The sequence below is a fragment of the Prionailurus viverrinus genome, chromosome C2, assembly GCF_022837055.1.
Source record: "Prionailurus viverrinus isolate Anna chromosome C2, UM_Priviv_1.0, whole genome shotgun sequence".
Lineage (NCBI taxonomy): Eukaryota > Metazoa > Chordata > Mammalia > Carnivora > Felidae > Prionailurus > Prionailurus viverrinus.
In genome coordinates this window covers 111,173,259-111,187,949 of record NC_062569.1, presented here as the reverse complement: position 1 = coordinate 111,187,949, position 14,691 = coordinate 111,173,259, and the positions used below count along the sequence as shown (strand labels likewise).

Here is a 14,691-nt window from a genome sequence, read left to right as displayed (position 1 = left end):
AGAATCAAGTGAAATGGCTATTTTTTATAACGGTAGAAAAAGACCCTCTATTGTTTGGAAATAACCCATCAACACAAGGTACATATGGCTACTGCAAGGGCAATCCCTAAAAAGTAGATCCTCATTGGACTAAAATATGAAATCAAAACTTACCCAGAGTGCTTTGCAGTTCCTCCTGACTAGTACTTGGTGAGATCATAGGTATAAAAGGGCTGCCTCGTGTCTCTAAAGGAGCTGGAAAAGAAAAGTATGAGCGGTATCAATCTTGAGATGCAAAATCCAGCACCAAGCCAGAATGATATTACACAAGATTCCTTCGTTTGAAGCGGAAAAAGGAAGACATTAGGTGGATCATGAAGAATAAAGTTAGGTGTACACAGAACCTTCACAAAAATGGCTGTGGAAATAAGAATAATGGTTCTCAACTGTTTTTTTTCCACCACCAGGATAGATAAGAAATAACACTCAGTGTCTGGCACATTCCATGACCACCCCTGGTTAAGATGGGATATGAGTAAGAAACAACCTTGGTCTGTCAGCTGTGGTGCATGCTTGCGCTTGCACGCTCTCTCTCTGTCTCTCTCTCCCCCACCCCCCATCCTAGAGAACATACAGGATTACAAAATGAGTGGAAATATTCATTATTGTAGTGGTGTCTCATATTGAGTCTCCTCAAGTTTATTTTTAAAAACAGACCATTGGCAAATTTCAGTATTTTTACAGATATTAACAGTAATTACTTGCCAGAACTTTTCACAACTGGTCATGCTAGTGTGTTGTAACACTACAGCTGAGAACCACCGAAAGTGCTGAAAATGTTAACTGGATGGGCATGAGCACGTGGAATCATTCTGAACATGGAAATAAATGAGGTAGGTGAAGAAGAACTCAGTAATAAGCTGTCTTAGGTTGGTCTTCAGAGCAAAGCCTTCACAACAGTGAAATCGTTGCTTTTCTATTTTGAAAAGAGTAGGAGTATGATGATGAGATGACAATGAGATGATGAAATGGATTAAGAAGAGAGGATGTTCAATATGATAAGTTGAGCAAGACCTGCAATTAGACTGTAGCAAAGCAAACAATTAGAGTTGGTCGATAGGGGGAAACCATTACCTATTGTTGTCTCTGGTGGATCAATTCTAAAGGTAACAGGTTGCAGAACTAGGCCAAAAGCAAACCGAGGAAATATATTTATGAGAATTTACTACCTGGTGAAGTAAACATCGTTTCTGTGTTTCTATATGCTTCCATTTGAACATTTAAACATTCTCAAAGAAATACAATAAATATGAGAAAATTCTACATATTAGACGCTACTTAGGAAGCTTAGTTTAGCTAAAACTTTAAAGATCTCATTCACTATGACTCTGAGGAAAATTTTTTAGTAGGCATGCACATTTTTGACTTACATTACACCCACAGTTGGAATGGAGTTATATTTCCATTTTGAAAGAAAGTAAAAGAAAAATGGTTGGCTCAGTTAATAAATATGTCTTATAATTTTAGCATGATCTCCTTTTCAATGGAAACACTTCCAGGGAAAATAAACTAATCATATACTATTCCCTCATGTTAATCAGAGAAAAAAATTCAAGCAATTTGTAAGATTAAATCTTCACATAAAAATTACACATTTTTCATCTGTAATTTTCTCCAACCTTGTTCCACATCACAATCATTAAATATGTATTTGCCTCAAGGACATTTTTCTTTTTGAAAACCATGCTTCCAAGCTGGGAAAATAAAGTAATTTATTTACCAGGTTCACGCTGAGAGACTTCAGGGTCTGGTTTAGGGGGAAGGACCACATCTCTCGGAACTGAAAGAAAAAAGATTATAAAACACTGTACTTTAAGTTTCACATCTGGAGTGAAGCTAAACCCGCAGATACAACGTCCTGGAAAACATGAATAAAGCAAAGGCATTTTCACAATGGCTAAAGAGTAATTCCAAGAACATGAATGCTTTTTTCAAGGTGGAAAAAGTCACTTGTATGGAGAAGGTTCTGGTGGTAGTTAAAATTGGTCACAGTGGATCGTGAAGCCTCTCTTGGAAAAAAGAAAAGAGGAAACAATGTCATTAAACAGAAGAAGGTGGTTCAGTTGGTAGAGCATGTGACTCTTGATCTCACGGTTGTAGGTTCGGTGGGTGTAGATTTTATTACTTAAAAATAAAATCTTAAAAAGAAAACCAGAAAGCCAGTTTTTGCTTGAAGTGTTTAGCTGCCATTTGATATTCATGCTAAAAGTCCCCTGAGAGCAACAGCAAATACATTAATAACGTAGGCATAAATGGCCTACAAATTAGGGCAGACAGCAGGAAAGACAAATTCTAAGAGGAGAACAAAGTTTTATCCTGAAAGGCAGTGACAGTTATTACCAGGAGAAAATGGAGCAAGAGGAAAACGCCCCTCGTTAGAAGATACTACATGTAAAGTTTAGGAGAATACTTGTTACGTAGTAAATGCTAGATAAACATTGCCATTTCTGTCATTCTTAGTGATGTGGCTTCCAGTATATTAGGTTTCAAGGTCTCCTGACAGACAAGAGAATGACAACTAAAGACAAAAATGTCAGTTAAAAGAGACCTACTTAGAGTCAGTCCCTTTTACCCAGTACATTTTTAACATCTGTGCCCAGTTCTATTTTGGCAAAATAAAACAGTAGGCTGGGAATTTGATACCTTAATTCTCACTGAGGAAAATACGAAGGTAATTTGTTTATTATTAGCACCAGATTTATATATACACTCTTTCCAAGATCAAGGTAAAGTTCTTCTTTGGCTCAGTTTCCCCACAAAGACGTCCTTCTCAGCCCTACTATCTTGCTGAAAGGTTTTCATAGTAAACTGAACATCTGGTAAGTATCAGGGTCCCTTTGGTAGACATTGTAATTTCCTTGCATCTTAAATGATGCTGGGGAAAAAATTAGAATTCAGGCTAAAATTCTACCGCAGGAAAGCCGAGGAAAACTTTTGCACCATGAGGTGGCCAAGTACCACTTTACCATTAGTGTGGGAAAAGGTTATACTAGGTTACAGACACTCTGTCTTAACTGCTATGTGGGATCATATTTAACTTAAATATCACATTTGTTCTTACTCTAGGCCACTAAGTTCCAATGAAGTTATAGTTGTGGAAGTTGGTAGATTGAGTAGAATCTTGACTCAATTAGAAACTTTATGAGCTAAAAGGTAACATCCACAGGAACTTGAAAATCTGAATTAAAAACTTCTTAATGTTTACTCATTTATTTTTTGAGAGAGAGAACACGCACAAGGGAAGGGCAGAGAGAAAGATACAGAATCGAAGCAGTCTCCAGGCTCCAAGCTGTCAGCACAGAACCCGATGCGGGGCTCAAATCTATGAACTGTGAGATCATGACCTGAGCCTAAATCAGACATTTAACTGACTGAGCCACCCAGGCATGCCTGAATTTTTTTAAAGAAAAAACTCATAAAGATTACTGGTCAACAAAAATAGAGAAAACTTACAATAGTGAACATTTGACCTTTGCTGTGTAGTACTTTTGGGGATTTGAATGGTAAAATATGAGAAATTTCCAGTTGTAAATCTAAATGTTTATCTGGTGAGTAAAAGACTGATTTGGCTCTGTGAAGACCATGGCCATACGAAACAGCCTGTAGTTTATAAATACCCTAATTGGCTACAGTTCTAAAGTATAGAGAGGACCCAGGATTAAGGAAAGTAGAGGCTGAGAAGAAATGTGCTACCAATAAATCCACTGTACTGTAAATACATTACTCGCTGCCTGTTTTCATTTACTGAGGAATGTAGGTGGGGGTAATGTGGATTCCTGCTGCTGCAATTGGCACTTTTTAACATGAAGTGATGATTTAATAAACTGTCACTGCAGACTTTCTAAAGCAGGTGAAATCAGTGGAAAGGAAAGAAATAGAAATATTCTCAGGAAAGGGATATGAATCATTCTCTTGGTCAACTGCAGCTCCAAGAAATGAAGCTTCTTTTTTTTTTCTTTTTCCCTATGTGGCATTCCCCCATATATTAAATTGAACAAAAGCCTGATTCCTAAAATCTGAATCTTCCATGCAGGCAGAAACTTAGTGTAAATAATGACAATTTATATGAGAAGACAGTTTTGATTTCCTTATAAGAATATTTGTATAATAAATATATGTAATTAATATATAATACTATTATAGTTTAGACTCCATCATATCAACCAACTTACCATTTTTATTAACTAACCAACTATATTAACTGTCTTTTTGAATAAAGTGCACCAATCCAAAGAAAAATTCAACTAAGGCAATTATGAATGGAAGTGTCTAATATGGACAAATGTAAATGAATGTACATGAATGTTTCACTAGAGTAGTTGAGAGAATTAATCTCTTATTCTCCAATAAAGGTGGTGGAATATGAAATCTTCAATGAGGTTTACTCCTGCCGTAAGCTACAAAGAGACTGACTTAGAAAAGTAACATATGCGGACTATCCACCATTTTCACCTCCAGATTCTCTGTTCCTTTATCCTAACCTTATAACTTAGGTCCCATCTTGGAGGAAGCATATCTCCCACCAGTTTGAAGGCCACTTTGTGAGCTCACCTGTGCCACTAGGCCATCCTCTCTTGTAGGGCCTTTTACCTTCCGTTATTTCTATTATCTTACATGCTTCTCCATTAGTCCATATTTCCGTTGATCCATGATTTCCTCTCTCTTCACCTGCTAAGCAGTCCAAATGCTCCAACACCCTAAAAACACTAATCATTTCCTTGATATGGCTTCCCCTTCAATCCATCCTTCCTTTGCTCTCATTCCTATATTCAAAAAACTTTATCTTCCTTTGCTTCCTGGTCTCTCGATTGTATTTTCATCTGCTGTGGTCTGGCTTCCACTTCACTGATCTCCTGCAACCATGGATCCATGATGCTCTATCCGTAGCTCCGAAGTCCGCATGCTCTGAAAACTTTAAGTTTTTTTCTCAAGTAATTAGACAGCAAACCCTGACTAGACCTGACCTAAGGGTCATTATAGTTTTTATTCACTTTTATTCATACTTCTTACTGGAGACATATTCATGTATTTGGTATACGTTCTGTTTTTGCCTATCTAAAATCTGGTAACTGCTGGATCTGAAGCATGGGCCCATAGGTTTTGGGTATGGGTTTCTGGATCTGCACGGTCAGGTCCAGCAGCTCCTCTGATCCTTTTCTACCTCACTGTCGTTGTTGAGCTCCCTTCCCTGCCTTGCCTCCTGAGACCCTCCTTCCTGGCACTCTACTATATTTTTGGCAGCAACTTCTGCTGGCCCCTCTTTCCCTATCCATTTCCTAAATGTAACTGTGCCCCCCAAGTCTTTTACCTCTGTCCTCTTCTTTTCTCAGTCTATACTTTCTGTTGGATGGTGTCATTCACACACAAGATTTAAATAACCTTCTATAGGTAGACAGGTGATTCCCAAACCTATATCCCAAACCTTAACTTTGGTTTAGAAATACAGAAATGCATTTCAACCCCAGTTAGACATTCCCACTTGCAAGCTGTAGTGGCCCTCCAAACCCAGCATGCACCAACACAGGCGTTTATCCCTTTGTGTTCCCTGCCTTAGTTAGTGGTGTTATCATCTATCACTTGTCCAAGCTAGGATCAACAGTGTCATACTCCTCTCCATAGCAACTTCTAGTCATTGCCTATGTACTAGTGATTCTACCTCCAAAGGCATTTCATCATTATTCCCTCATTTACTAACTGCAAAAATGCTACAGTGCAGCTGCAAATTAGAATTTACCGAAGAGAGTAGTTATATAGAACATTTGTGAAGATTGCATAATTTGCCGAAATTTAGATTGTCTTCTTTAGATTGTCTTCTGGTTGACTTCCAATGACTGAAGTCTCTCCAAGTATCTGTGGGCCAGAAGAGGCACCACAAAGCCAAGACAGCTCTTTGTTTAGAAACAGATCTACAAAGAAAGCCCAGCTCTGTTGAGCCAGGTTATCAGGGCAAGTCCTTAGCTGTGAATTTGAAATCATTCCTCTAAGGCACATCTGAAGAAAATCCAGTTCTATTTTGGTTCTGCACATGGTGTGTGGGCTCAATTTGTCTAGATTTTCCTTAAGTATTATAGAGATAATTCAACTTAGTGGCTAGAAAATAGTTTTTTAAAAGTCTAAGTAGATGAAACCTGTGTTATAGCTAGGAATCTATGAATGGAAGAGCTACATGGCATATCCTATACTGACCTATTTGATACAGGTCTAAAAACTCCAGTTTGTTGCTTCTGATGTCTCTCAGAATAAATTTTGAGATAAACCTTATGATAAAGCATAACTCTGTCTTGGGGGCACCTGGGTGGCTCAGTCGGTTAAGCGTCCGACTTTACCTCAGGTCATGATCTCACGGTTCGTGAGTTCGAGCCCTATGTCAGGCTCTGTGCTGACAGCTCATAGCCTGGAGCCTGCTTCAGATTCTGTGTCTCCCTCTCTCTGCTTCTCTCTCTCTCTCTCTCTCTCTCTCTCTCTCAAAAATAAGTATTTTAAAAACCCATTAACTCTGTCTTGATTTCAGCAGCACATTTTACACTTTTAGACTTTTGCAGACAATCTATTTCTCTACAATACCAGTACGTATTAAGCATAGTGTAAATTCCCCTCTGCTTTCTGAGATATAATCCATAGGGGCTGGTAAACAAGGTTCTGGGTTCATTAGGATGTAAACTTGAGCCCAGATATGACCCAGAAACTGAGCACAGCAGAACCTCGTCTGTTTGAACACTTGCGAGTAAACTGAAGATTATTCCTGTAGGTCTTGCACCCCTGGAACAACAGTGGAGCCCCTGCTGAATACAGTGGTGGGACCAACACTAGATTTAGAGACAGAATTCTAACTGAGCATGTGGAACTGGAGAGTCAACAGAATAAGCCCAGTGGAGACTCCGGAGGGCAGTTTGTTCTGTTGTTCCAGTGCTCAAACTCACAGAGTTTCTGTGAAAAATAAGGCATTGGTAGAATTGAGGCAAATATTTGGTATTTAAGAAGAAAAAAAAATAAGGACTAGATATATTGGTTTAATGAGATTAAGTCACATCAGGACCAACAATATTACTTTCTCTAACATAAAGGAAAAGCAAACAAAATCACTTAAACCTACTGTTATCATTAATGAGTCAATTCCTGTTACATTTTTTTGCCATAACTGAAAATAAGAAATTGAATTTTTCCAAGTGGAAAGATCAGCTTTTTTCTTGTTGGTGTTTGTAGTATTGGTTATTGCATTTAGTGGTGCAAATTTAAATTCTAGACTTCAGGGCAAAGGAGCCTTTTTCTGGCCTATCGCCACCTGCAACGACCAGACTCCCACAGCAGCAATAACCCCGCTTACAAATCTGGAAGACATTTATAGCAAGTGAATTCAGGCTTCCTTCCAAAATGCCATCATTTCATGCTACAGCATGGTTCTGGGAATGTTCCATAGGCTTCTAGGAGCATCTAGAAATTTATAATAATTGGACCATTAAAAAGAAAGAAAGAATTATAGCATTCCCCAGAACATTTAGTTTAAAATTAGCTTGGTTTGGTTTATCAGAAAACTATTCGGCTTACTGTGGCTTCCTAAGGTCACTTGAGGACCTAGAGCATTGGCAGCAAGACTCAGGGAATGTTTGGGTCCTTGCAGGTCCCACACCAACTACTCCCACAAATATGAAATTATTCCCTCTGTAAATGGACAAAAGGCCTTCTCAGATGATGGGCAAGTAATGGATTTGTACCTACAGAAATCTTTTGTGTATGTGAAATTTCTTATTTCTCAACCTAAGCTATTATTCCATGAACGGGTAAAGCAGAATTTAATGGAAGACACAAAACAAAACAAAAAACCTCAATGCTGGTTAGTGTAAAATTACTGAACCGAGGACAGTGGGTAAACATCATTTCCTCTGTTTGCAAAACACTTTATCGTTTTACGTGGTAAAAGTCTCGAATTCTTGATCTTATTTTGGTGGACCATGTCAACATAGTACAGTTAGCATTGGTAGGTTTATTTTTATTGTATGAGAACTTTAGTTCTAGAAGGAAGATTTACCCTTGGCATAATTCTCTGCCATTTGACTGTATCAATAGCTTACTATTTGAGCAACTAGATAACTTACGAAGCCTCTGAGATGCTCATACCGTGGATGATTCCACATGGCATTTGAACATAAGTGAAGTATTGACCTCGCATCTATCAGATCTCAGGTGTCATTGCAGCAGAGCATGACAGAATGCCTTTGAGTTAAACATGAAATAAATCATTTACCAGGTGGAGTATAGGACACTTCTGGACTTGGTGATGTTTTTGGCTTTGAAGTAACACGCTGAGGCACCTTACGAGCTGAAAGAGAGAACTCAGATCATGAGTCATTTTGGTTTGGCATCTCCCAGTCATGCTTAACATGTAAGATATGACAGAGTGTATTCCTGACCACTGATTTAAAAAAGAAGTATTGAAATGGGAGTTGTATGGAAAAATAAACCTTAGGCTCTAAATATTTATCAGTTAGAATTCCAGATACTTGTAGAAAAATGTTATCTGAGAAACCACAAAATATGACTCAGCATAAGGGTAGGGTGGAGAAAGTTCTGTTTTTAAAATCTTGATTTCAGAAGAGACAGCAATTAAATTAATGCAAGAGCACTCTTCTCGAAGTTTGACTCATCGAATCCACCCTCATGTCTTTCTGTGAAGATTAATTCAGTGAAATCAGAGTAGAAGCCAATGAAGCATGGATAAGACAAGCTTAAAGTCAACTCAGACAACAGCAGAAAGAGAAGAAGATAATACAGTGAGTAGGCTTGCATTCCACACCCTCTGCCACGCTCAGGCCCCAAATCAATCTTTAAATGAGCATGTTCACAAACTAAAATGGTCTTCCCACAACTGTTCCTTTGGAGTAATGAGGTGCTGATACCAGAAAAAAAAAAGATCTAATTTATTTACAGCTCATTTTATAATTTCAAAAGTGGTTTTATAAGGATTGTGCCCTTTGATTCTCACCATAATGATTGAAGGAATTATGAACTTCACTTTAGTAGCTTGGGTTGGTGACTCTGCCCGAGGTTACACGGTATTAAGTACCAGAGATGAGACTTGAACTGAATTCTGAGGTCCAGACAGAAGCACTAGATCCAAACACTTGGGCTCTCTAGATCCCAGTGCTGAGGTCACATTTTAACTTGTTCCTCATTTTTTAGGTGGAAATAATAAACCTATCTTAAAGGGTGATTATGAGAATTATACATGAAATGTCAAAATGATGTGAGAACTATATAAAAATTCTTTCCACTTCTAGAAGATTTTTACAAATTTGACAGTGAAAGGTTTGAGTATATTCCGATTCTCATGTTGTTCATCTGTACATAAACCCAAAGCACCCATAGTTTTGATGGTTGTAAGATTTATTGGGATAAAATTAATAATGGGTTGTTGACTATTACCTATGAACACAGGAATCTAAAAAACAAACCTTTATTCAATGACAAAATACCTTTGATAATTTGTTCCAAACTTTTTATTCCACTTTGCCTTAAATCTTGCCATCTAAGTATAAATAGGAAGAGAGGTGGCATGCCCAATTATAGCATTTCAATCTGAAAAAAGTAGCGGGTGATCACACTGTGTTGTGTTTGGTGTTGTATACTCTACTGTCAGGGATCCCTTTACAGTCTAGCAATAATAATTTGCATTTGGTATTGTACATATGCACAGAACATTCTCTCTCCCAAACGGCCTTTTGAAGTTTACAAGATCTAGCCAAGGGTAAGGGAGAAAGTACCAGCATTTGATTATTCATCTTTGAAAGATTTAGTGATACATACGTATACATACTACACAAACATTGCTAGGATCTATTCAGTAAGATCATCCTCTTGGGTAGGGGAATTCCTAATTTTACCCACTTTGAAGGGGAATAATTAGAATACACTTACTTCTTCACAATCAATTTTCCAAATTGTTCTCTTGCATTAAGTGCAATGACAAGCCAGAAGTACTTGGGTTGCAGTTACTTTCCACAGGAGATGCTGGTGTGCTGAGTGTTGCCTCAGTGGGAACAGAATCAAAAGGCTGTCTTGTTATGGGCTGACAACCACTCCAAAATTTCAGGGTTAGAGAGTGGAATGCATCGAGCATATGAATCTATCCATTATGAAGTTGCATATCTTGTTGAACAAGGTTGGCTAAAGGTCTAAATAAAAATTAAACAATCTTGAAATTTAGAATGATGGGAAGTTAGAGTAGGCTCCAGATTTACTACATGTATTTCTGTAAGTACAGAGTATGTAGCTCAAAAAGATAAAATGACAAATGTCTTCTTTGTTACCTCATATCTCCTTTACTTTTAAAAATTTTACTAACCAGGAATTTATATTCCCAATGTCTTAACACTCAAGCACTTATTTTTCATCTTTTATTTTCCAACATTCATCAAGTTTTCATGCTTTCTTCTGTTTCTCCTTTCTCTACTACTTTTGTTCTATATTTTACATTTAAATAAAAAGCTGAGAGCTGCTTCTTCTCATGTCATTTTATCTGTTAAGCTTTTAAGGCCAGATTTTAATTTTCTACCAATTTAATATACTTGCTTTGCTTTTTTTGTTCTTATTCTATTCATTAATCATTATTTATTTACTAATCATTGTTTTTCATAGTATTTATTATGTATTAATGCTTCCAGTGTATTAATTGTTATTATTTTAAATTTTGTATTCTAGGGAATTTTGGCCATGGTACCTTTACACACTATGTATCATACTATTGTCATAGCAAAGCTTTAGTAATGAAAGAAAACACACTTAAAAATACATTAAAGCAGATTTAAAATCATTAGCTAGTCAAACATAGAACTGTGTTTTAAGGAATTTCCCTTAAGAGAAAAAAAATGATAAGCAAAATTTCTCTTAGAATCGGATATTAAAGACCATGCCCAAATCTACAGTTTTTTCTTTTGGTAGGGATACTGACATATGATTAAAGGATCAGTGTTAGGAATTAAGAAATACTACCTTGATCAAGCATAATTTTAATGGTGCTCACATTTTCCTTTCCCCAGACCATAAGTGGTAGTGAAGGCTCCTTTTCTAGCAAATTGAGTAGGTGCACCCTCATAACTTTTGGAAGTAGACCATGTAAAAATGATAAGTTTAAATTTATATGATGAGCCTAGACTGTAAAGTCCTTGACCATGGATGGATACAATTCTGTCTCGTATGCCATGTCTGGCACACAGGCCACAGAATGCAGGAAATATTAGTTGAGTGACTGATAAAATGAGTTAACCACTTAAGCACTGAGGGGTGGTATAATTTGAAATTAGAGAAAAAAGAAGATCAAAGACAACACACCAGTACATGCTTGTAGTAGGAACCAATGCTAGACATGTTCCGAAGAACTGAAGGTATCATATTTATTAATAGATGGATTGCAGAGGGCAGTGGAGGAAGAGGAGTAAAAATTAGATTTAAAATACTGAGAACCTACCACAGACAAAAATGAGAAATTGAAAGGAGGAAAAGATAATGAGCTCTGAGGCATGTCAAGTTTAGGGTAGCCTCAACTAGACATCCTCCAAGGCAGTTGGAAAAATTGGACAAAATCTTGGTTGAGAAGTTAGGGTTAGACTTAATCATATTCAAAGAAGAGTGTCTTGAACAGAATGAAAAACAGTTTATAATGACTCTTGTTCAGGTCCTTATCACAATTTTACAGCAAAACAGCCAAAGCAATATTATATAATCATTATGTTATAGGAGCGTATATATATATATATATATATATAAACAAATCTTCATGACATACTATTAAATAAAATCTACTGGAAATAAAAATAAATAAATAAATAAATAAATAAATAAATAGGTGATTGGCAGGGGGAGGCACATTCCAGGACCATGCAAGTGTTCCCACGCTCGGAGAGGCGATGGGAATAGGCAGGCTACTCTGAAGAAATTCCATTCTTCTCCAGCTCCCTCTTAAAATAATGTATTAACAGGGAAGCTTTCTGGAATAAGCTATTCCAATCACATACTTTTTGATGAAGTTCAAAAATAGATGTAAATGTTTCTTATGTTTCAAAGGAAGACTTGTTTTACAAGGGTGAAAAACCCAACTGACTATAACTCAATAGAACAAATCCAATAATATCAAATTCTTCAGGCCAGAATATAAAACATGTCTTTACCTGGCTGTGTTTGTGGGATTCTCGGACGTGGAGATGTTTTTGGTTTGGGAGAAGCACGTGGTATCTGCTTGGGAGCTAAAAAAAAGAATATAGGTTTGAAGCTCTTAAGCGCTTCAAGAATCACAGTATCTAAGCCTCTAGGATCTCAAAGATGAAGTCTTAAATACACAGCAGCTAATGCAAATCAAGCTTTCAAAGAACCACAGAACAAAGGGAGATAAATTTCTTGTATTATTATAATGGAAAACAAAACAAGAAAGCACATTAAATGATATCCAAGATATTCAGCCGGCAGATGAAATATCTACTTCAAATACCTTTTAAAAGGTTAAAAATAAATTTCATAGTAAGAATTCATCCTTATTACAAGTTCATACTATTTTACAAGAATATTCTGCTATAAAATTTTAAGTGCAGATAAATACAATTTCTTCTAAAACCAAAGTTGGTATGTCACATTCCAAATATACCTAGAAAATGAATGTATTTTAATACCAAGTGTTAATGGAAAAAAATCTTAGTCAACATAATACAATTTTCACTGGTCATGCTGGGGAAGAAAAACTGAATAGAAATTCAAAGGATACATTCCTGAGAAAGTTATTCCTTTGTTGGGCGATTCCTGCAGTACTTCTAGGACATTCACTGTAAAAATCAATTGTTTCTTTACCAAGAAAATGAGAAGTATATCCTGCCGGAGGAAAGTAATTATCACATGCAAGGTTGCAGTTTATGGAAACACATTTGTATGGACTCTAGTGTGTTTGGTATAAACAGCTTAGGAGAAACAAAATGGTTTCCAAGGTCACTGGGTTTCAGGCACCTAAGGAAAGCTGGCTGAAAATAAGAGTTATTAGATACTAAAAGTTTCTATCGAGTCTGCATGCAGTGGTTTCAGTGGAATCTTCAGTGGGATCGCCTGGAGAGAAATGAACACCAACATATGCAAGAGATTGTGCTGGTTTAGGAGCCTGAAGACTTAAGAGCTCCCTTTGCTAATCACTCAGTCTACAGCCTCAGCTTCTCTCTCAAAAGTAACAGGACTTTTAAGAGCTCTTCCAACACTGAAATTCTGTGATTCTAGAATTTCTTTCAGTCTTGTGATTTTCTGACTACCAACTTCCTTGGCTTGCTGAGGTTCCTGATGGGCTATTTGCTTCTCCCATGTTATGAGGTAGATATTACTAATAGTATTCACAATGAAACATTCCAATCGTATCATTACAGCTACTTAAACTTTGGAGAAGTTAGAGATGACTGGCACAGAGTCAGTTAATGTGGTTAAGGTGATATTTCAGTAAAAATTAAACTGTAAATTTGGTAGGCAAAATTTAATGAGATATTTTAGAGGACAATGCATAAAATTAACATTCATATCTCTTTTGGAAATAGAGCCATATGAAATAGCTTATTAACAATCAAAACACAAGTTTGGGCTTATTTATGATGAACTATCATGCTAAGAAAGCCTATAGATATTGAGAGGATTTTTCCTTGTAAGAGGCCAAACATTTAGTTATCCATATTGGTGATCTGTTTTCCTGTATTTCAAATTCCATCATCAAGTAAACCTTGACGACTTGCTAAGTAGCTGGTTTCATGTCAGTTTTTCTTATTTACATGCAGTGAAAGGTCCAACTGCTGCAGAAAGGGGAGGAGAAAGAAGTAAAGGACCTGAATAATGATAAGGTGACTGGCCAGTTGTATCCCTTTATGGGGACCACACAGTGAAATCTGTTAATCTCCAACACAAATTAGATACCTTAAAATATTCTGTACATTACCGCAGGACTTGTAAAACTAGTTAAGATGACAAAGTATTTAAAATTAAGATACATATTTACATATAAAAATGGAATATAAATGTTATTTCCCAGCAACAATACTATTTCCTGTTTGAAACATTTGCAGAGTAGCTCAGAAGGGCTTTTCAGCCATAGCCTAAAGAATATTCATAATGCTGCCAAGTGAATGTCTATTAGGATGAGAAATGGGGCATGAGGGAAGTCAGATCCCCCATCAAAGACTGTGAGCAGAGTGATTAAGTTAGGTGTTCTGATGTCTACAGTGCCCGCACTGTCTTTCCATTCTTATCAATTCTGCAAACACTCACCTTCTACATGAAATACAAAATAATATTTACCCGGTTCAGTCGGAGGCTCATCAGGGCTGGGTAGGATTATAGTTTGGAAAGGCAGAGGAGATGTCTCTATGATAATTGAAGGAAAGTACCTGGGATTATGAAAGTGCTTCACAAACTTTAAGTACTGATGACAGAAAGGATGGTAACAATTAAAAAAAAAAAAAGAAATTGCAACTCTGTAGCAAAATAGCATTCCTACTTCTTCATAATGCGTTTAGTTTAAAAAATGCTGAGATGCCAGATTACCAAATAATTTCAAAGTAAGCAATATCCTTACTTTTAAGTCCTCATTTCAAACTAGTACCTCCTCAACACTACTAGAACAATATTAGAAAGATAGTAACCTTA

The 14,691-nt window shown here is 36.7% G+C and overlaps 1 protein-coding gene across 23 annotated transcripts in view; it reads right to left on the bottom strand.

The window, feature by feature from the left end:
- Positions 1-14,691, bottom strand: part of ABI3BP (ABI family member 3 binding protein) — a 265,227-nt gene that overhangs the window by 69,152 nt on the left and 181,384 nt on the right. For 10 of the 23 annotated variants that reach the window (XM_047874847.1, XM_047874857.1, XM_047874848.1 and 7 more), the window contains 6 exons: positions 14,344-14,409; positions 12,201-12,275; positions 8,282-8,356; positions 1,760-1,819; positions 1,114-1,161; positions 154-234 (listed from right to left, as the gene is read on the bottom strand). In XM_047874847.1, the coding sequence (XP_047730803.1) occupies positions 154-234; positions 1,114-1,161; positions 1,760-1,819; positions 8,282-8,356; positions 12,201-12,275; positions 14,344-14,409 (405 nt within the window). The remainder of the gene's footprint in view (positions 1-153; positions 235-1,113; positions 1,162-1,759; positions 1,820-8,281; positions 8,357-12,200; positions 12,276-14,343; positions 14,410-14,691) is intronic. The other 13 variants (XM_047874850.1, XM_047874851.1, XM_047874852.1 and 10 more) reach the window with 3 other exon arrangements.